Source organism: Eumetopias jubatus, unplaced genomic scaffold, assembly GCF_037043125.1.
Source record: "Eumetopias jubatus isolate StellerSeaLion01/CBP00866 unplaced genomic scaffold, mEumJub1_p1.0 scaffold_14, whole genome shotgun sequence".
NCBI classification, from domain to species: domain Eukaryota; kingdom Metazoa; phylum Chordata; class Mammalia; order Carnivora; family Otariidae; genus Eumetopias; species Eumetopias jubatus.
The window spans coordinates 65,690,819-65,713,405 of NW_028274820.1; the positions used below are offsets into that span (position 1 = coordinate 65,690,819).

The window sequence follows — 22,587 nt, forward strand, 5'->3', positions numbered from 1 at the left end:
GATGGCATTTCATATGTGTGTTGTATATAGCTCATTTCTTCTTCATGCTAGTCAAAGAGATTTTCACTCATGTCCTTGAAATTACTGTGGGGAAACTGAGGGTTCCATTCACTGCTCTTTGTGGCCACCATAATTTATCCTATGAAGTTGTTGGCATTTGGCTGTCTTCAAATAAATCTTATTTTCTTAGATTGCTGCTGTGTGCCCCAAACTGTGAAACATGTTCCCTTTTTGAAAAATGCATGAATCCAACCTTAGATGTTTGAATTTGATCTTTTGATCCCTTATTATTTGTTGCTTCAAAAAGCCTAAAGCATGGCATGATTGGTAGCCCAAGGTAAAGACTTTCAGAACAGAGTTTCAACATAGACCCACAAAATCAGGTCTTGCCTCTTCAGCCACAAAACCTGCATTTTACTTTATAATATTAGTTTTTAGACATCACTGGAACATGATTTTAAAGTATCACCAAAACGCAGCATGTCATGTTCCCCAGGCATATCATTTTTAATTTTGAAGCTGCCATGTTCTAAGCTTCCTCTATGCGCCTGGCAGGAACCAAATAATGAATGGATCATGGATTTTGGAGCAAGATAAAAAGAATGGCTATATGACCTGGACAAAGTAATTTAGCTCTTCTTGATTTCTCATTCAAAGAACTAGGGGTAAAACTTTCTGTCCTAGAATTCTTTTTGTGAGGATAAAATGAAATCACATGTGAAAACTCCCAAGTACAGTGCCTCACCCGTAATAATTATGCAGTGATTTTTATTTTCTCTGTTCTTTCCTTTTCTCTTGTTGGAGGATTCTTTATTAATATTTCTGAAAATATTTTTTGGAACCCACCTTTGGAAATGACCTCTAGTGACATTTTGCCTGCCCACAGTAGAAAACCAGTCTGATAACTTCACAGGACAGTCTCTCCTGGTTTTTATTCATTTTCCATTTTTGCTCCATATGAGATCCACTCAGTTCTTTCTCCTTTGCCTACTGAGGAGCGATAGGTGTTGGCTGTTTAACAATGGGGTGCTGAAGATAGAAGGGCCGGCCAGCCATTGCAGTGCCAATTCAGCCAAGAGGGAGAAGCACTCCCATGTTCAGAAGAGTTTATGGTATCTTGTTTGCAAATATCTTCTTCCATTCCATAATTGCAGTACTAGGTATTTACCCCAAAGATACAGATGTAGTGAATTGAAGGGGCACCTGCACCCCAATGTTTATAGCAGCAATGTCCACAATAGCCAAACTGTGGAAAGAGCCAAGATGTCCATCGACAGATGAATGGATAAAGATGTGGTATATACAGACAATGGAATATTACTCAGCCATCAGAAAGGATGAATACTTACCATTTACATCGATGTGGATGGAACTGGAGGGTATTATGCTGAGCGAAATATGTCAATCAGAGAAAGACAATTATCATATGGTTTCACTCATATGTGGAATATAAGAAACAGAGCAGAGGACCTTAAGGGAAGGGAGGAAAAACCGAATGGAAGTCATCAGAGAGGGAGACAAACCATGAAAGACTCTTAACTATAGGAAACAAACAGGGTTGCTGGAGGGGAGGTGGGTGGGGGATGGGGTAATTAGGTGATGGGCATTAAGGAGGGCATGTGATGTGATGAGCACTGGGTGTTATACGCAACTGATGAATTATTGAACTCTACATCTGAAACTAATGATGTACTATATGTTGGCTAATTGAATTTAAATAAAAAAAGAGTTTATGGTAAGAACAGATCAAATGCAGGAGTGATGGGTGATGTGGCTCATATAAGAAAGTTGTTGCAAGCATTTTTCTCCCTTAATGCATTGCATATTTCCTTTATTGTATTAATTACACTAAAAGTTTGAAAGCATATTTTATTGCATAGAAGCCTAATTTATTTGTGGCTCACAGAATCTGTTTTATTACCTTAATATCAATGCCAGATATTGTATATATTATAATCTTATGAACTTATGAGACTGGCTCTATAAACCACAATTTCCTCACTTTACAATCTCCAATAAACACATAGATCAGAAATCCACATAAGTCACGTGGAGATTTTGTGTTCCTTTATACTGGTGAAGTGAGTTGAATTTGCAAATCACCTGTACTCATCTAATATTTCTGCATATTTGGGATTTTATTCATAAAGCCATCAAAAGTTAAGTAAAATTGCTTTCTGCTATTTCTTTTTCTATTGTTGATTATTTTATTTCAATCACATACTTAATTTCTAATTGGAACACCAAAAAGCCATGAAAAAGAATGTTGTGGGGGGCACACACTGCGCTTTAAGAACTCAGTTCATGGGGCTGATTCTTTCTCTGGGGATTGAGGAAATGGTTTGACTATAAAATTCCCATTAGCCAAAAATAAGCAGAATTGCCTGCAGGATTCATGGTAGGTACAGCCTTGGAGAGTAATAAAAGCCTGTTTTAAAAATGAACTCCTAAGGACACGATATAAGCCTGAGAATGGCTAGTCATATTTTATGTTTATCCCTCTTGATTATACTTCCATATGTTTCTGGAGAACAGTGTCTGAAAAATGCTTCATTAAAAAATTGTGTTGGACTGGGGTAATTTGGGGCTTATTGGCGAAGTCTCAGGGCTGGGGGTACCCGATCAGGTGGCCTGGAAGTAGCAAAGCATGGCAGTGCAGTCTGCTCTGCTTCCCTCTACCATGTGTCATGAACTGACTTCAAAGACCCCAACTTCTCTTTAATTTAAGTGAGTATGACAGTTTGCATGCTCACCCTCCCCCCAACAAAAGACAAAACAAGTTTGGGGGACCAAAATGGATTTTGGAAAGAAAAGGCACCCTCCTGAAAATTAACCTAACATGAGGCTTGCACAGTATGGGAAGAGGGGACCTGGAAAGTGTTGATATGCTTCTCCCTTCTAAGGTTTGGTAGGTGCTAGATGCTCAAGGACTTTCCTTCATTATGTTCTGCCCTAGCCTGCCTGGTCCATGGAGGGTGGTAGCATTAGTCAGTGTTAACAGAAACAGGCTTTGACATCTGAGTTGCTCCAGGAAAGGTTTACTGTTTCTGGAAGTGGAATAGTGAATTGAACTGGTCCACCTGCCAAGAGGAGGAGACAGGAGGTCCAGGGATGTCATCTTTTCAAAATTCCTTTCCTGTGGTTTACAGGAATAGCTGCATGTTAGTACTTACTATGTATTCCTAGTGAAATTGGACATTTCTTGAGTACCTGCTACACACAAAGTACTGTAAGAGACCTGGAAAGGGACATTTCAAAGGCTGCATACACATGAAGAAAGAGCACAGGAGCATACCCTGATTGGGGAAGTTTCTAGGAAGGCCCCCCAGAGGCCATGGCCTTGAGTTGAGTCATGAAGGAGGAGTTGGCCAGGCAAAGAAGGAGAGCCTGGGTGACCTAAATGTTGTTGTGGGGATGATAGAGATGGAATGAACGGATGAGATCTGGGTTTTTCAAGAAGGGAACAACATTTGCAAAATCAGAGGGTGAGATCTTTTGGACACATTTGGGGGGTTCTAAGTGCGGCATGTCTGCAGGGTGGGGAGTTTAGGGATAGCGGATAAGGGAATGAAAAAGTGAGTCAAGGCCAGGCCTGAGAGAGATAGATGCTAAGAAGTTTGAATTTTATAGTAAAGGTCAGTGGTTTTAAATCCTCTCCCACTTCCTCCTTCCAGATGCCCTGATCCAGTTGGTGTAGAGAAGAAAGGTTGGGGATGGGTATCCGTCTACACCTCAGCCAGGCTGTGAACCGTTAGTCGTTGATAGAGTGCAAGCGTGTGAATGAGATGAAGACCCAGATTTGAAAGAGCACACACTGGTTGCTGCGCAGGAGGATGCTTGAAAAAGGCCCCTATCCCAGCCAAGAGAAACAATCAGCGAGCCTGTTGTAGTAGTTCAGGTGGGAAACAACCAGCAGCTTAGTTGGAGGCAGGATGGAGAATGGACAGGTAATGAAAGAGAACATCTAGAAGGTGTGTGTGTTGTGGGAGGGGAGGATAGGAGAAGGGAAATGTCAGCCTGCCACAGAGAAGTCTTGTGTAAGGTAAAGACTGAGTATCCTTGGGATTGGGTACGTAGTAGGCAGCTGTAGCCAGAGAGAGTGATGTTTCAGTGGGATGCTGGGGGCAGAAGCCCGATAACCCAGGTTGAAGACATTGAACCTGCTTTAAGAAGCCTTCAAGTTCGTTATGATCGGGGAAGGGGGATAATCCCAGGGACCTAAATGGAGTTGCGAGAATGAAAGGAAAGGGCCGGAAAGGTAGGCTGGGGCTCTGTTGTGAGGTGCCTATGGGGGATGGGGGTTGTTGTTGGTAATGGTGAGATCCAGCTCTCTGCTCTTAGGCTAATGGATACCTGACAGATGAGAAGGTTAAGCCTTTTTAGGGTGAGACCAGGTGGAATTAAGGCTTATTAGAAGGCCAATGCCATTTTTTATGGTCCTGATGATTTTTAACAGCTATTTTAACAACAGAATGATGAAAATGTGTGGTATTCTTTCTCCCTTGGGATAATGTGGCTGCTGAAAAAGGTCACAACTAATAGGAAAAATGAGTTTTATTGCTTAATTGTGGATTCAATTTATTTGTGTACTTCCTGTTACCATTACCATGTGTTTTCTGAGTTGACTAGTTGACTAGGCCAGGCTTCTCTACAAGAGTGTGTATGTTTAAAAAAAAAAGCTCTGAAATTCTATTCCACCCTGAAAATATTTAACATATAAAAAGCCAAAAAATACATGCATAAGTGAAATATAGCTAGTTTAGGCTTGTTTTTGTATTATTTTAGTATTGTAGAGAAGAGCTATTTGGAGGTATGATGGTTTTGATCAGGGATTCTCAGTGTTGGCACAATTGACATTTTGAGTTGGTTGATCCTCTGTGGTGCACTGTAGAGTGTTTAGCAGCATCCCTGGCTCTACCACAAGATGCTTGTAACACCCTTATCGGCCCCACTTGTAACAACTGAAAATACCTTCCAGCATTATGAAAAGTCTCCAGCGTGGGGGATGGGAAGAAGGTAAAATTGCCCTGGACTGAGAACTATTGGTTCTCAATATATATTGTAGTGGTTTTATCAGAAAATAACTACTTCCTCCTGCTGCAGTATGGATAGTTTTATTGAAGCTTGTGGAATCTGAGCAACTTTTTGTCACCAGAAGAAAACTAATGAATATTTATAAATTCCCTTGTCAAAAGTTTACTTAAAAATATTTAAAGAAAAAGGAGGGGCACCTGGGTGGCTCATTTGGTAAGTGTATGCCTTCGGCTCAGGTCAGGGTCCCGGGGTCCTGAGATCGAGTCCGGCATCAGATTCCCTGCTCAGTGGGGAGACTGCCTTTCCCTCTCCCTCTGCTGCTCCCTCTGCCGCTCCCCCTGCTTTGTGCTCTCTCACTCTCGCTGTCTCAAATAAATAAATAAATAAATAAATAAATCTAAAAAAAATGTTTAAATAAAAAGAAAAAGGAAAAGGAAAAGCTACTGGTTGCTTGACCATTCCTCTGCTTACCCCATGGACCCACTCTTTCATTTAGTTCCTGAATATGCTGTCATTTAATTTCAGTCTGGGTCACTAAGTTCTCAATGCAAAGGATATTATGCGGTAGAAAGTGCCCAAATAATACCACCTGTCTAGAACTGGGTGTGAACATGTGGATTTCATGCACGACATGGATTCTAGTGTTAGTTTCACACCTAATGCTTTCTAACTTTGACCAAGCCACTTTAATCTTCCTGTGAGAATTTTCTCATCTGTGAAATGAAGGAGATAAAGTATATTATCTGTAAGTTTGCTTCTAGCTCTAAGATTGAAATGTTTTGATTGTTTTTTGGGGTTGTCCCCCCTGCCATGCACCACATCCCCCAGTGCAGTGCCACCCAAAATGCACTCTCTAGGTCGCCAGTGGTCTATAGACTACATTGCTGGTCCACGTTGAGTTAAGTACAGAAAGAGAGAGTAAACAACTAGAAATGGTTATTATAATTTGACAGAGTAATTTTATGCCTGTTACATATAATACAAAAAATTGAGCTTATAGTTTGTCTTAGTCTTTTAAATTGAACTTTTTTAGTAATTCATTTTTATTATGCTTTATGAAGATAGCAGTCCACATTGGATTGGAAGAAGAAAAATAAAACAAACTGGTCTTTCACTAGAGGTAGTTTGAGAAGCACCGCCTTGAGGTATGATGGAAATATTTTTTTGCTTCTCTTTCTACCCTGGGCCAATAAGAAAGATATTTAGTATACTCCTCTTCTGGGGTTTCAGTGAAGAGAGGGGGAAGATACTGCCTATCTGCTTTATTAGCAGCATAAAGTTGGTGGCAAAGAAAATAAGAGGTAATTCTGGAGTAAATACGAGGTTCTCTTGGATTGTATGTATATGTAAGTCTTCACATAGCTCATGTTAGTGTCTTGCATCAAATAACGTGTTTATCTTAGAACAGAAACCCAAAGAGCAGTGAAAATGTCCATTTAAAAATTATTTTAACCCCAAGAATCCCTGAGATATACCATCTGTTAGAATGTTTGGTATACTGGGACTCTGTACTAGCTGATGTTGGCGAGGTAGGTAGAAAATGGAAGAGGTGTGGATTATACTTGCTAAAGAGATTAACAGAGATGTTTTTAAGTCTGTTCTGTCATTCAGACTCATTCAACATTTGGGAAAATCTGATACACAGACTCAGGTGTGGTAGACTGATAGATGAACAGGGGCAGTTAAGCAATGAGCACTTCACAGTCTGACCTTGGTCTTTAGATGTTAAATCAAGATGGAGGAGCCAGCCTTCAGGCTGACAGTTATTTGAGGGAGAAAGCATTGCTGAGTTCTCTGCACCATGGGCCACTTGTTTGAATACCTTTTATCCCATATTGAGTGGAATAATCCAGAGAGGCCTGTTCTACTCCTGGGAACCCTTCACACATGACCTGGCATTTTGCAGGAACAGTCCCTTGGCCTGCAGTTCTGCCTGGTCTGTATGGGTCTTGTAGTGTACTTCCTCCTCCAAAGTAAAAAAAGGCAAGATCTTTGCTTGCTCTATTAGCAGCAGAAAATCACCCTTTCTTTCAGTTTTTTTTTTTTAATCCAGAGGATGAAAATATAGAACATATTTGGAAACTCCACTGGCAGACTTGGCAGGCATTTCATATTTACTTGGACTTAACATGAATTGGATTTGGTCCTCCGATTTCCCCACCTCCATCTCTCGGAACAAGTTATTTATTATCCAAGTGAGTCTGTGTTAGTGGATCAGACATGCACATGGCACATCTATTGTAAGTGTGTTTGTTCAGTAAGATTTATGCTAGCCCAAATTGTTTTATATTGGTTTTCATTGTTGAAAATTTACTGTATTCATTCTTGGTTTGGCTTAAGTATTTGTAGTGTGCTAGGGGTTCCTGTGGTTGAACATTTTATCACTGTAACACTTCATGCAAAGGAAATTAAAAAATATATAGTGAAAGCATTTCCCTAATATGTTTCCAATCAGCTGTGTACTTTAGTAATTTGATTTGTAGTAGTTCAACTAGAGAGAAGAGTGTTACTGCACTCTTTTCAATCATTCATAATTCTCTGGGAATTCAGATCATGGTTCCAAGTTTATGAAAATGTCTCTTGAAATTTTCTTCAGTCCTTTAGTATTCTATTTGTGTGTATTGAGAGGGTATTTTATTTTATTTTATTTTCTTACCACAGCAATACCGAAAAGAGTTCAGGGAAGGGGGCGAGTCTTTGGTCTGTATCTGGGACAAGAAAAACTGATGTGGATTGAGGTTGATTGGCTTGCCAGAAATCATTCATTGGTACAGAGAGCCAGGTCCTTTTATTTGTGCATTATTCTATGTGTGTGTTCCAGCTTCTGTACTCCTTGGGCTAAGCAATCAGACTGTGACTTGTAAATCCCCTCGCCTGGTGGACTCCTAATAATCTCATATGCAGTGGCAAGTGGCATAGGCAGGTGCATCTTCCCTGAAAGTGTAACACACGGGATGGAGGGTGATATTTGGATGAGCTAAATAAAGATCTAGGCTGTGATCCTGGCACCATTATTTCTTTGGCTCTTTCTACAGGGACTTGAGATAACTAGCTTGTTTCCTTTTTTTGAGGATCTCTGGCCTTTGACTTACTTCGGTTTTTACAAATGAATGAGCATGACTTCTGTTTTGGCTAGTAAATTAATTTGTGATAATCCATACATTTATAGTTTCGGATTTTCTTAATCCAGTTCACTATGTAAAAGTAAAATCAAAGTGAAATGTGAAATCATAGCTCTCAAACTGGGAAGCAAGACTGGGAAGGTTTCATCTGGTGAGGACAGTAGCTTGTCAAGGGTCTTAAGTGGGTATAGAATTTTGCAATCATTTCCTATTTTTAATTTTCTGCTTTTATTTCCTATCATGTTTTAAACTTCCCTCTTAACCTTCACAGTTTTCTGTTCATTTAAGTCTTATGAAAAATCTCCTCGCACAGTGGTGATTTTAGCCCTGGTTCTCCTCCTACTTCACTAGGCATAAATAAAATTGTGAGGTCATGCATGCATTTTGGCCAGGAGAGTTCATCAATCCATGCTTTTCCATTTGAAAACACAGTCTGGGAGGTTAATCTTATCAGTAGTCAAATAATTAATGTAAGTGAAAACCAAGTGGATATTTAGAAGGCATAGTTGTGTTTTGGAGAAAATAGCCACGGAACATGATTGTTCCCACTATCGCTAGTCCTGGCCTAGAATACCTAACTTTTTTTGCTCCAAAGATGAAGGAAGTACACGTTCATTCTTGGTCTTTTTTCCTGCTTCTGTGTTTCCTGTTTAGGTTGCACCTATGAAGGAAATACCTATAACAGCTCCTTCAGATGGCAGAGTCCTGCACAACCCTGTGCTCTACGTCAGTGCCAGGTAAAGTCTATTTTCCTCTCCATGGAAAACGAACCGATAAAGTCTTCCTCAGAAACATCTCTTAGACAGCAGAGCACAAAACCAAAAACAAACCGAAAATAAAACCAAAAACAAATAAAAAAGTCCCCAAATGCATACTTGTATCACTGTATCCTTATACATATTTATTGTGACATTCACCATAACAAGACAGGTACAGGATAGATACTATATAGCACTCACTTCCAGAAACATGCAATGGAATTGTTCACCATTGTTAAATTGTGCCTGGAAAATCTCTGGGAAGATATATATGTCCTTGGGGAAAATTCATGTCTTCCTGTGAGTCAACTTTGAGCAAAACCTGAATTCCTGTTAGCAGAAAGAGGTATTGTTAGAGGATGTATGTTTTCCTTCTTTGATTTAAAAACATTTTGAACTGGAACCATTCTGTAAGCTTATTAAATCAAAGCAATTAGTGCACTGTAAACTCAATGATTTCAACCTGACAAATGTGAGAACCACCAGTTCAGTTCCTAAGGAGCCCACTGTGGTTGGTGCTTGCTGCACCCTGCGAAGTGTTCTGATTCTGCGTGACTCTAGTTGTTACAGGTCTTCAATAGAGCAAGATAAGGAGAAATGAGGAATCTCAATGTTCAAACTCCTTTTCTTATCTCTAAGGAAATACTCAGTTAAAAAAATGCTCATCTAATCTTGACATTATTTAAAAATTCTCTATAGAGAAAATGCTGTTAAATCATTTTACTCTTAGCCCCATTTTACTGTTCCAGGATATGCTCTTGCATTTAAAGGGGAAAGAAAGGGGCGCCTGGGTGGCTCAGATGGTTAAGTGTCTGCCTTTGGCTCAGGTCATGATCTCTGGGTCCTGGGATGGAGCCCCGAATCGGGCTCTCTGCTCAGCGGGGAGTCTGCTCCCTCTCCCTCTGCCTCCTCCCCCCCTGCTCATGCTCTGTCTCTGTCTTTCAAATAAATAAATACAATCTTTAAAAAAAATAAAGGGGAAAGAAAGATTAGTGTGATAATGCATATTTCTTTTGGATCTTATCTAAAATACGCTGACATTTAGTTTACTAAAATCTGACTAATAAGCAGCCATGCTGTTACATACTCACAGTGGGCATACTCACTCGAAAGATCGTCAGTTATTTATTTGGCTAAATGTTCAGTTCATTTGTGTAGTAAATCCAAATTATTTGTGAAAATAAGCAGTAGGTAGAACAGATGTAAATAATAGATTAAGTGAATCGATAAATATTTGTTGAATTTTTGTTCTGGGTTATAGATTCAACCAGCTTCATGGAACAAAGAGATGAGAACAGTGAGTTTTAATAATATCAAAAGTCCACATTCATTCTAAAATTTGCACCACCCCACTCACACCCTGCTTCTTGACCAATGAAATTTCCACTCTGATAGGGGCACTCTGGAAGCCCTGGTTAAACTGTCTTTTAAGCGAGACAACCTTGTTGGAGTTGCCTTTTGGAGTGTAGTATAACATTTTTATGCAACGGCCAGAGATCTTGAAGATCCTCAAATTGTATGGACCTCAAATGGCATGGTGAATGTTGCTACTTTCAGATGAAGACTTTGTTTGAATTAAATGAAAACTATTATCTGGGAGGAAATATTTTGTTGACTCAGTAACACATGAAGCCATTTTCAAGTGTTGACACTGAAAGTCCTATTGCCTATCATCTTTGGCCACCAGCCACTCATCAAGCCCACAGAGAATGATGCAGGAATATCCCATTATTATTGGAAGCCATCCCAACGACCAACAGCCCTAGGAGTCAGGAAGTGCTGAACTGAGAGTAGAGCCCAGAGAGGCGATTCTACCTACCAAAGATGAACTTTGCCTTTTTTTTCTCCTCCTTTTTAAAAATGTTGCCTAAGCCCTGCTAGCTAGTTTAGAAATATCATTTCATTCAATGGTCATAAAAGCCAACCTCTAAGGTAGTTATAAAAGCTGTTTCTCTACTCCTCTGGCACCTTCCCACTCCTGCTTATTTTCTTCCTTCTTTAGGGAATGAGAGCTCATCCGTGAATGTGGGAAATAGCCACTTACTGGTACCTATCAGGGAAGGCTTCCTTTAAGACCCTCCTCTGCAGAATGGCACAATTGCAAACTCTTTAAGCCCTTCCCTTCTCAGGGCACAAGAGCAGTAACAGAGGAGAGAGTGGGGCGAGTGAGTACAAAATACAGGCTCTGCCACTCACATAGCTTGTTTCTTCTCCTCTCTGGACCTCTCAGTGTCATCTCCTGTGCGGCCAGGATGGTACCATCTCCTAGGGTGATGGTAAGCATCACCAAAGACAGTTCCTGGTAGAGGCTGCATGGCCTGGGCAGGATTAGATACCAGACAGGTAACAGCTAGTCAAACAACCTGGTTTATTTCCATTTGAGTTGAATTCTACCTTCTTTCTTTCTTTCTTTCTTTTTTTTTTTGATATTTCTTTCTTCTTTTCTTTCTTTTTTTTATGTTAGTCATCATACATTACATCATTATTTTTTGATGTAGTGTTCCATGATTCATTGTTTGCATAGAACACCCAGTGCTCCATTCAATATGTGCCCTCCTTAATACCATCACCCGGCTAACCCATCCCCCCATCCCCCTCCCCTGTAAAACTAGCTGCTTTCTTAAATCCTCCTACCAAAAGAGTTTCGATGGTGAAAAATTTACCTTTATTTTCCACTTTTACTTTCTTACTAAAGAGAAAAATCTGAAGATCACAAACAGGAAATTCATGCTGGGAACAATTCTGAATCCTCCATCTGGATTGCAGATAGGAAAGGGAAATTGATCTGGGGCCATAGCTTTTTGCATTGCTTCAGTTATGTAACTAAAGCACAGCTCCTTTTTTGATGTTGTAGATTGTGATATTTTGACAGTTGCTCTTTTCTTTCCCAAATGTGATATAGACCACAATAAGTTCCTCTGGGAGTGGAATCCTCAGGCCTCACAAATATGAAGACATCTAGGATATAACTTTCCTTGTTGGCCTGAGATAATATGGTAGCAGACAGGATGAAGAAAATTATCTAGTTGTCACATTGTTAACATTTTTTTCAGCCTGTGCTAGCCCTCCCTGCAAAACAAAATTAAACAAACACACAAATCCATTTATAAAATGGGTAGAGAATATGGAGAAAATTCTTCAAAGGCCAACTCTGAAAATTAATCAAAAAAATGTTTCAACTGACATTAAAATACTAGAATCCCAAGATCAGTTTGGAAACGAATCACTTGATTTCATTATTAAGATCTAAAGGCTCTATTTTTCCATATATGGTATGAACTTTAAAGTAGTTTTATCTAATCTCATCATTTGATGCTTGAGAACCAGGCTCTCTATGTGAGGCAGAGTGAAATTTCTACGATTGCAGAGCTAGTCTAGATATTTCTAGAAGGGTGGTAAATGAATTAGGTCTCCAGATGCTAGCCTGGGGTGTTACACATGTACTCTGTGCTTCATCATTAATGGCTTAAAGTGTAATAACAATTATAGAAAATATAGTCAGCGTTGACAACTTAAAACAATTGTGAATGAACAGCCAGACTCTGTCAGCTACTGACGGACAGCAAGAAGGTCTTAAATACTAGATTTAAAAGAAAGAACTTTGGGCCAAAGAGAAAGACTGAGGTCAGGGTCAAGACAGGATTTGTGCTCCGAGTTTGAAAGCATCCAGGCCGTGAGCTGGGGAGATGGGACCTCACTGGTGCCATGTCCTCTGGACCTGATGCCCACCCTCCTTTGCACTTTTGGTGTCCGGACTCTTCCCCTACTCCTTTGGTTTCTTTCCCAAAGTGAGTCACTCCTCAGTGGGACTTCCGGGCTGACATGTTTGTGGCATTCTGTTTTTCAGGAAGGTGTTGTCACAGAGTCTGAGCTGCGATGTGTTGTTCATTGTAAAAATCCTTCCAAGCATCTGGGAACGTGCTGCCCCACCTGTCCAGGTAACATTCGTGGGAAGGGAAGCCTGCCAGGCTCCCTGCTACAGCACATGACTGTGAAATCTCTGTGTGCTCTTCCAAGAATGCAGGATTCTCCCCCTCCGGACTGGAGCTTGTCTCCCTTTGTGTCTTTGTACATCATGGGTTTAGAGAGCAAACTCCTTTGCATAGAAATGTCCGGTTGGACTCTCCGGTGTGCCCAGGATGAATGCAATGTGCTGTAGGTCTTGGCATGCGGATGCTTCAGGCTCCGGAGGCCTGCTTTCCACTCCACAGGGTCACAGGTAATGCTTACTTTGGAAGGAGAGGCTGTGGCTTTCTCTTGCTTCCAGAAATGTCTTTTTGCTGCTTCATATTGCAGTATCTTGGCTAGAACTTGCCTTGGTGATGAGGTGACCAGATGTTTTCTGAAAACTGAGAGCTGTGTCCCTAAGTGAATTTAACTTAGGGTTTTGCTGGTCTCAGTTTTCGGTGTGGTACAACAAGTTGGACCCACTGTCTTTTAAGAGGGCCCCACTGCCTAGCTGACAGCAAAGGGATCTTTCCTTTCCAGTGGCTAGAGTGTTTCCTCTCACTTTTCGGAACAGGATTACAAAGGCCTCCTGCATCTTTTCTTGCCCTTACATACGAGCCCAGGGATTTTGAGGTGAGAGATTTTTTTTTTCTGATCCTTTAAGCCCCTGGCCCATGCTCTCAGACAGATGTTCTGAGTTTTGGTTTTACTCTGAGTGCTTTTCCTCACTGGAGGCAATACTGACAACTAGTACTCATTGCTTTTGAGATTAATCTCCAAAGGGCCTTCTGTTCTACAAAACTTCCTGGGGAATGGCTCAGGTACCATGCTGGGATGCTCTGCAAAGATGAGCCCTGCTCCCTTTGCAGGTAGCTACTTGCCCTCCCCTACCCCATACAGTCTGAGACACGTCTGGACCTGAGTCCCGTCCAGAGAGTCCAGTTTTTCTCATCTTTAAATGACAGTGAGGACAGTTGCTCTCCACTACCTCTAACCTTCCTGAGTTCCCTGGACGGTCTTGATTGAGCCAAACTTCCTTTCCACACTGGGATTTCTGTGAAGCTTGTGTTCTTAGATGAGCTTACGAGAAGGCCAAGAACTGGTTGAGAGTAAAAGAATTCTTTCCATAATCCAATTATTTTGTATCTATCAAACAGAGTTTGTTTGAGTGCCTTTTGCCTCTGAATGCATTAAGTGCTTTGTATTATGTAACCATACTCTTAAATGCCTAAAGGGTCCTTATGAAGTTAGATCAGTAGTTCTCTAGGCTGCACTTTAATATCACCAGAGAAGCTTTAAAAAAAAAAATAAAGCTGGATGCCCTGGCTGCATTTTAGACAAGTTCCATCAGAATCTCTGAGGGCAGAATCCAGGCCTCCCACATAATTCCTATACACCGGCAAGCTTGAGATGGATAACAGAGCAAATTTTATATGCCATATAGATTTAAAAATCATTGTAACTCTTAAATATGAATTCAGTTGCGTTGAAGAGACTGTTGCTTTATTGGTACAGAATCAACTCAGCGTATGCAACATTCTTCCTTACTTATGAGATCATCATGTTTTTAGGCTGCCTTTGGAAATGTGGGTATACAAATAGCTGAGTGAATTTATTTCAGCAGTTGAAGTTGTCATATTTGAGCAATTGCTTCTTTCATTTGGCTCTTGGTTGAGTTTCCAGGAAGGAAAGGCTGAACTCTATGATTACACCTACTGCCGCACTCAGCCCTCACAACCGTCCAGGGAGGAATGAGGCACTGTCCACAGTTCACACAGGAAGAAATTCGACCCAGTGAGAATAAGTACCTTCCCAAGGCCCATGAGGTGGGGTCAGGCTCTGGCCCCTTCTCTTTCTTGGCCACCATACTGCACTACCTACTCCTCCCCCTGCCCCAAACACATGCCATAACAATTGTTCTGCTTGGGTCCAGATGCCCTGGGAGATAGATCTTTAAAAGTTAGCATGTCAGTGCCACATGGTAGCCCCCTGGCACCTGTGTAGTCTCTGTGCCTTTAGTTACGGGGTCAAGAATCAACTCTGCTCCCTCTCTTTGATTTCAAAGGCCAACCTTTGGGTGCAAATCAGAAGACTCAGAAGAGGCCACACCCAGAATGTATTGTCCTTTGTCTTGGGAGGGAGGACTCCGCCAAGTCTATGTAGGGACAGTTGAGGGAAGCCACAGGGTATTCTCCTTGGTAATTCAGAAGGACTGGCATCTGTCATTGATCATAGAATGGTATTCTGCATAATGACAAACATGTACAGTCTGTGGTCACTTTCTTCCTGAAACAGATTTCAGGGCATTCTTGCTGGTCTGCTTTTTCCTTTCGTCTGACTTTACTCAAGGGTGGTGGGTTGTGATGGGAACAGTTTATGAAGAATTCTTGTTTAAAATTCCCTTATTTAAGTTGTCAGATGTAGATTGTTGTGGTTAATATGTCTGGCAAACTGGATGACAAAACCAGTGTGCAAACATATATGAAAGAATTGAAGACATTTTGTTGGAAGTATGCTTTGGAAAGAGACATCTGGGCACCTGCCATTATTAACAAGGCTGGGATATAGCCTCTGGAGGGACCCAAGCTTACTTAAGTGTCAGTGGGAACAGCAAAGAGGCGGTTGGTTGCTAGCTCTGGCTGTGGGTATCAGGTAGACTTTAAAATCACAGTTGCACTCAGTGATTCAACTTCAGACTCAGTAGCATTTGTTTCCATGTCTTTCCGTTGGACAAAGGGCTCCATATCTAGATTTAAAATGAATGGGTCCAGCAGCCAGACTAGTTGGTTATGGGTAATCCTTGTTTCCCCTTACCAGGTACCACGAGCTTCAAGAGTTTGGTGGGTTCTGTTGATGACTTCAATTGGCAGGACTTAAATACTTACTCTCAGGGGCATGTGTCAGTCTCTCACAAGGGCTCCTTTTGCTGATTTTTGGCACCACTGTGCTGGCTCCAACACTGTCTACTGTGTGGAAAGTGACCTCAGCTATTCTGACAAACACCTTATGAGGATGGTCCCGAGGAAAGTGGCTTTGCCATTAGCTGACAGTCCTTTCATAGCCTGTTTGACACGGGGTGACTGGCCAGCCTGTGTTTCAGGTATTTGTGGGATTCCTTAAGAATACAGCAGTGTCCTGAGCGTCTTTCTGAATTGGAGACACTTCCTGGGCTTTTCGTCTTATTTTTAGACAAACTTGGTGGCTAAACCTCTTTAATAGCACATAGGATAGGTCTGAAAAACTGTGTGACATCTCTTGCCCTGCCTTTCCCCCTTCCTGCCATGGTGCCTGACCCTCTGTGTGGTTCAGCTGGCAGATCAGAGCTGAGTTTGAGTTCCAGCTCTGGCACCTGCCGACTGGGTGAGTCACTTCCTCTCTCTGAGCCACATTTCCCTCATCTATGGAGACAGTGACAAGAGTCCCCACTTTGTGGGCTCACTGTGAAGATGGAGTGAGATCGGGGGTACAAAGAGCCTGGTAGAGGCTGGACAATTCCTGAATATTCACCAAGTGACAGCTCTTCATGTTTTCTGCTCGGTCACTTGACTTCTCTTGGCCTTCTTCTGTTTGCCTCTTCCAGCCCCTCTGGGTTTCGTTTCCCTGGCTGTGGTCAGGGTGGTCATGATGAGCTCCTTAGACTCATAGGGCTCACCATTGTGCAGTGTTCCCCCCTGGGCTGACCTGGCTTTCACCATCTTTGCTTTCTAGCATCTTCAGGTTTCTGGACACTTGTCAATCTTTGGTACTTCTTTTTTTCTTTCTTTTTTTTTTTTAACTATGAATCAATCTTGTCCTTTGGTTAAAGAGGACAGTCTGCTAGGTAGAAATGGAGTGGGAGGTGGATAAACAGGATGGATGAGCAGTGGATAGAAGCATAGTGTCAAGCTGAGCAAAGGCTACTGCCCTAATTCTAAACTTTTCCTTACCTTCCAGGCTGTGTGTTTGAGGGTGTGCAGTACCAAGAAGGGGAAGAATTTCAGCCAGAAGGAAACAAATGTACCAGGTGTTCCTGTGTTGTAAGTATTGCCCTGGATGTTCTAAGGGTATTCCTTCTGCTGAATCATGGCTGGGATCCACCAAGAACAGCCCTGATTCTCTTTACAGTCTCTCTTCCTCTCCCTCCTGACATGGAATCAAGGAAAAAGCTCATCGCTCTAGGGCAGGTTTCTCAGCCTTGGCACTATTGACCAATAGTTCTGGGCTGGGTAGTTCTTTGTGGTGGGGGCATTGGGAATGCATGTTCCTGTGCATTGTAGGATGTTTAGCATTATCCCTGGCCACAGCCCATTAGGTGCCAGTAGGACTTACCCCCCTCGGTTATGATAACCAAAAATAGCTGCAGACGTTACCACATGTCTCCTGGAGAACAAGATCACACCTGGTTGAAAATCACTCGTTTTAAAGAGTGAGGGAGAAAAGCTGGTTTCCCTCCATCTGCTTCTTCTTTGGGAAGATCTGGATTCTCTTTTTGAGGTAGCTGTTGAGTTCTTCAGTGCAGTCACATCCCCCTCTGCTTAGAGGGGGATAAGTGCAGCTTGCCTCAATATATTCTGTAGGGTGAGGAAAACCTGATCTGAGGCTTGGTCATTTTCACTGGGGGATGGACAGGAGGAAATGGGCACCAAACTGTGCATTCAGAGCAGAGTAGGGATTAGTGAGACAAAGCCGTAGACTTGCCTTTCTAAGAATTGTTGACTTGTGATTCATATACTAAGGATAGCTTCCGAGTACTTAGGAATGAAAGAAGGAAATTGGTACTAAACTGTGCATTCAGAGCAGAGTAGGGATTAGTGAGACAAAGCCGTAGACTTGCCTTTCTAAGAATTGTTGACTTGTGATTCATATACTAAGGATAGCTTCCGAGTACTTAGGAATGAAAGAAGGAACTTGGTGTATGCCATAATTTTAAAAGGATCTTTTTAATTAATTTATTTCAGATTTGGAGTAAGATCATTACTGGTGATGGTGGTAATGGTGATGATGGGGAGTCTAGTCTTAATCAGTGCTCCAAGTTATTTATAGTAGGGAGTTAGTACAACCATATATTTTTATAACTTTTTAATCTTTTGTAATGAAGAACAGATAGTATGCATATCAGAATATTAAAAAAATATACACGGAGAACGCCAGTATCCTAAAGTAGAATCATATGTGGATCATCATGAATCACAACATTTGCCATTTCTCTACATATCTTTTCTAAAATCTTTCCCTTTCCCTACATCACACATTAAAGTGAACATGACCAAGGTTGATGGTTTTTGTATGGGGTAGAAGAAGGAAAAGAAGGAAGGGAGGGAGAGGGGATATATAAAAGGTATGTAATATGAGATGTATAATACCCATAATACTATAATAATATACAAAAATATGAAAGTGAGTTCCTGATGAAGATGGACAGGAGTTTGCGTATTCAGACTCAACTGTCAGTTTTTCTCCTTTGCTAATTATGGTTAAATAGCTTTATGTTATTTCTTACATAAAGAAGCCTTTATAACAAGCCTATTTCTTAATTTTATTTCTTCCATATTGGTAAAGTTTTCTGATAATTTTTTAAGTTAATCTCATTCCTTTGGGTAAATTGAAGAAAAACAAGGCACATTTCAGTAGGAAATTTAATTTTTTAATCTTTTTTTTGGAAAGATTTTTAACTTATTCTTTAGAGAGAGAGAGAGCAAGAGAGAGCACAAGCAGGGGGAGGGACAGAGGGAGAGGGAGAAGCAGACTCCCTGCCGTGCAGGAGTCTGAAGTGGGGCTCAATCCCAGGACCCTGGGATCACGACCTGAGCCTAAGGCAGACACTTAACTGACTGAGCCACCCAGGTGCCCCTCAGTAGGAAATTTTAAATATGTACCTGCGTGAATTGTCTTCCCCGTAAAGGTGTGCTGAGATCAGGCAGGTGAGCCTCCTTGGGGAGGAAATTCAGAAGGTGGCAAGAGGACAGTCTCCTGCAGTTTTTTCCAATGATGATCACACAAAGTTATCTAATGTCGGGAATGGGAAATGAGTTTAGAAACTATACATATAGGGGTCACAAACTCAAATGTGTTCAAGGTATTCAGATTTCACGTGTTTGTAAGCACACAACGTGCTGAACAAAACATACCTGAGGGCCAAGTTCAGGCCCCTGGAAGTCATTTTCAATTGAAGAAATAAAAATCCAGGGATGATGTTTCTCGCCCAAGCTTTCCTGCTAGCGAGTTTTCTCCAAATCTCTTTATCTTTTTTATATTCCTGTATTTTAATTTCCTAATTTCTTAATCCCATATTCCTTCTAGTTCTCTGTGTTGCCACCCTTAGCACATAAGCAGTGAATGGCTTTTTCTTATGTTCCTGATGTCAGTCTCAAAGCTAATAGGGTAAGAAGAGAGGAGGGAGCTCTCGCTTGGGGATAAGACATTTGTGCCTAGGTTTGCCTGTGAGGAGAGCCGTGAGAGCAGTTTTTCTTTTCGTAAATATAAAAATTTGAAGTGTCAGGTTTGTTTTTTTTGTAGTTTTTATTAAAATAACCTGGTTTTTTATATTCTTTCACTTTGTCATGTTTTGATGTAGTACACTAAAAGAAAAAAAGATAGTGTTTTGGTAGCAAACAGTCCTGTTTTGAGAGTAGTGACCCAGATGTTTGCTTAGAAGTAATATTGCAAATGTACAGCCTGACCCTGGGACCATGAGGCCCAGAGTTTGATGGTGCTGCCCAGCAGCAGGCTTGGAAGCTTTGGCATGGAAGGTGCTAGGAGGAGTGAGGTGTCATCTTGCTGACTGAGGGGGCAAGGCTGGACAAAGGCTTTGGACAGGACCAGTGTGAGGCTAAATGCTCTGCTGGGGAGGCTATAGGAAGGGGTGTAGGCTATAGATTGTTCTGTAAAAAAAAAAAGAAGACCTTGTATAATAACATGTGCTTCAGTAAAAAGGAAAGCAATACTATCCTGTGAGAGATACAAACACATTTATGCATTTGAGCATGTATGTGGTATCTGTGTGTGTATATATTTGCATGTGTAGGCGTCTATATCTATGAGTGTATATAGTCACATAAATATACAAGTCTATATAAACATGCCTATAAATAGAAATGCAAACCCACACATGTCCGTGTCTAAGTTTGGATTCTCCCAGAAACAGACCCTGAGACAAGGATTTGCATGTAAGTCGTTTCCGTGGGAGATAGGAGGCTGGCAGAGGAGTGGGGTGATGAGATGAAGAGGGGAGGCAGCCAGTGGAGGGGATGTCACCAAGATGTCACCAACAAGACACCAAGGGGATGTCTGTGTTAGACCGTGTGCTCAGCCAGGGTGCACTCCTGCTGGGCAAACTCTGGGAGCCGGCGTGAGATTCATGCCTCTGAGTTTCCTGCTTGAGAGGTAAGGAAGAGGAGATATGTTTACAGCAACTCCCATCTGCTCCAGAGGGCTGCTGATTGGGTACCATTCTGAGGCTGCCGCTCAGGTGACAAAGTGGCCTCCAGCAGCAAGAGGAAGAAACATAGGTGCCGGCAGTTGGAAGCCTGGCGTGCACACTCATGTGCTAAGTGTGGGAGGACGGGGACGGGGCAGCAACACAGTCAGCGACAGCATATTTGTGTGTGTCTATGGTACCTAGACACACACAAACTACACTTTAATTTTTTTTTTTTTTTTTTTTGAGAGAGAGAGAGCATGCACACTTGAGCTGGGAGGGGCAGAGGGAGAGGGAGAGAGAGAATCTTAAGCAGGCTCCATGCCCAGTGTGTAGCCAGATGAGGGGCTCGATCTCACGACCCTGAGATCATGGCCTGAGCCGAAATCAAGAGTTGGACGCTTAACGAACTGAGCCGCCCAGGCGTCCTCAGCACATTAATATGTTTATATCTCTGAGTATGTTTGTATATATGTGCATGTGTATGTATTATATGTATATATTTATATACCCATCTTTAGAACACTGGAGCACCAGTGTTTTCCTTTGCTCCTACTGCTGCTGCCTGGTCTGGAATTCCTTTCTTTTTCTTCTTCACCTGGTGAGTGCTTGAGCTCTCAGAGTTGGTTATCACCATCCCACTGCAACTCGTTGACCACTTTGTTCCCCAGAGAGTGGCAGCAACGTTTTCTCATTTGTGTTCCCGAGGCTCACGGCTCTCACTGGCTAGCTTGCCCGCCATCTTTTGCTTCCTCCTTCTCTCGCACGCACACAGGCACGCACACGCACCCACACACACACTTCCAGGTAGCAGGCTGTAGCATGATTACTGGTTTATCTTACTTTGGTCCGTGTTAGACCGTGTGCTCCATCAGGGAAAGAGCCATGTCTCCTAATGCATGTCTTTCTAACCTTGGTGCTTAGCAATGTGAGTGTTCAGTGATGTTAGCATTCTTTTATATTACTGTCTTGTGACGTAGTACATTACAACCCAGTGATCTCTTCTCTTCCAGTGACAATTCTGCCCTTCTGAGCTGGCCAGCCCCTTCTTGCCTAGGAGAATGGCTATTGTATGTAGATATCCCATTCTCATTAGATTTCTGTTTGTCTGGGAGACGCCTTAAGGAGTCATGTACAAGCAAAGCTTCCCTAGTGTATGTTAGCCATCTCTGATGGATGACTTGCCAACTCTCTGAGGTGTTCCTCTCTCTCAAGGAAATATTGCATGTACCATGTGGCTTATATTTTATATCCAACCCTTTTAGTTACACTCTCCAAATGTGTGAAAATTGGTCTACCCATGTTTATGTGATGTGGTGACAGGGGCAGACCACCAGAAAGACATTTCATCTTCTTGAGATGGATGCCTTAGATGATGAAACAAATGCCTTATGCATGATTTTACATCCTTGATTTAGGTCAGGACAGTATATATGGCATTCCAGACAGTTGAGAACATGCTAACATTTGAAGATATCTGGAGAGGATTTCACAACCTCTTGCTCTTACTCATTCTAGAAGCAGAGCATCTAACATTTTTAGGTGTGAATATCATCATGTCTCACGTAGAAAATGCAGTGCTTTCCTATCACTTGTTAAACTATATATAATCCCCATTTGCCCATTACATAAATAAGAGAGCCAAGAGAATTACTTCTCCAGAGTCCCAATACTAATGGGGAGGCAGGTGAAAACTCGAGTTCTTTTGGCTGTTCCATAGAGTTGGCTGAGTCATACTGGAGTGCATTCCTTATGGCATGTGTTCAGTGTGAATAAGTCCTACATTCATTTTAAAATGGAAAGAAGACGATTCTTTCCTAACACAGAAGCAAAGTATTGTTTATAAAGTATACCAAGCATTGGTTAAAGCACACATCTGTTTCTTTTTTTGTTCAAGCTTGAGTTTTTACTACCTGCCTAACTGGACAGCACACAGTTCTGTATGCCTTTGTTCAGTCAAATTTTCAGGGAACAGGATGGCGGCAGTTGGCACAGACATTTCTGTAAAATCCGATGTCTACAGACTTGTAAGACTAAAGACCAAGGTGCCAATGAGAGATGTTTGTGTTCTCTTTTACCAAACTATTTTAAGAACCCTTTGGGCTCAGCGTTCTTGGAAATTCCTTACTGAAGGGAGTAAAGCCCACAGAGTTTGTAGGATATTCTTTAAAGAGTGGCAAGTCCTCAGTCTGCAAAACCAGCCAAATTAACTGGCCAAGATCAATTACTTTGCTGACAAAGGCGTATTAAGTTCAGAGGATTTTTACTAATAAACATGGGTTGTTAATGGGCTGTCTGTGATGAAGGAGCTGTACTTTATTGGCTCTTA

General features: G+C 41.6%; 1 protein-coding gene across 2 annotated transcripts in view; it reads left to right on the top strand.

The window, feature by feature from the left end:
• The window catches only part of BMPER (BMP binding endothelial regulator), a 238,766-nt gene that overhangs the window by 46,666 nt on the left and 169,513 nt on the right, over positions 1-22,587 (top strand). For both annotated transcript variants that reach the window (XM_028092257.2, XM_088018714.1), the window contains exons 4-6: positions 8,811-8,893; positions 12,762-12,852; positions 16,796-16,878. In XM_028092257.2, the coding sequence (XP_027948058.1) occupies positions 8,811-8,893; positions 12,762-12,852; positions 16,796-16,878 (257 nt within the window). The remainder of the gene's footprint in view (positions 1-8,810; positions 8,894-12,761; positions 12,853-16,795; positions 16,879-22,587) is intronic.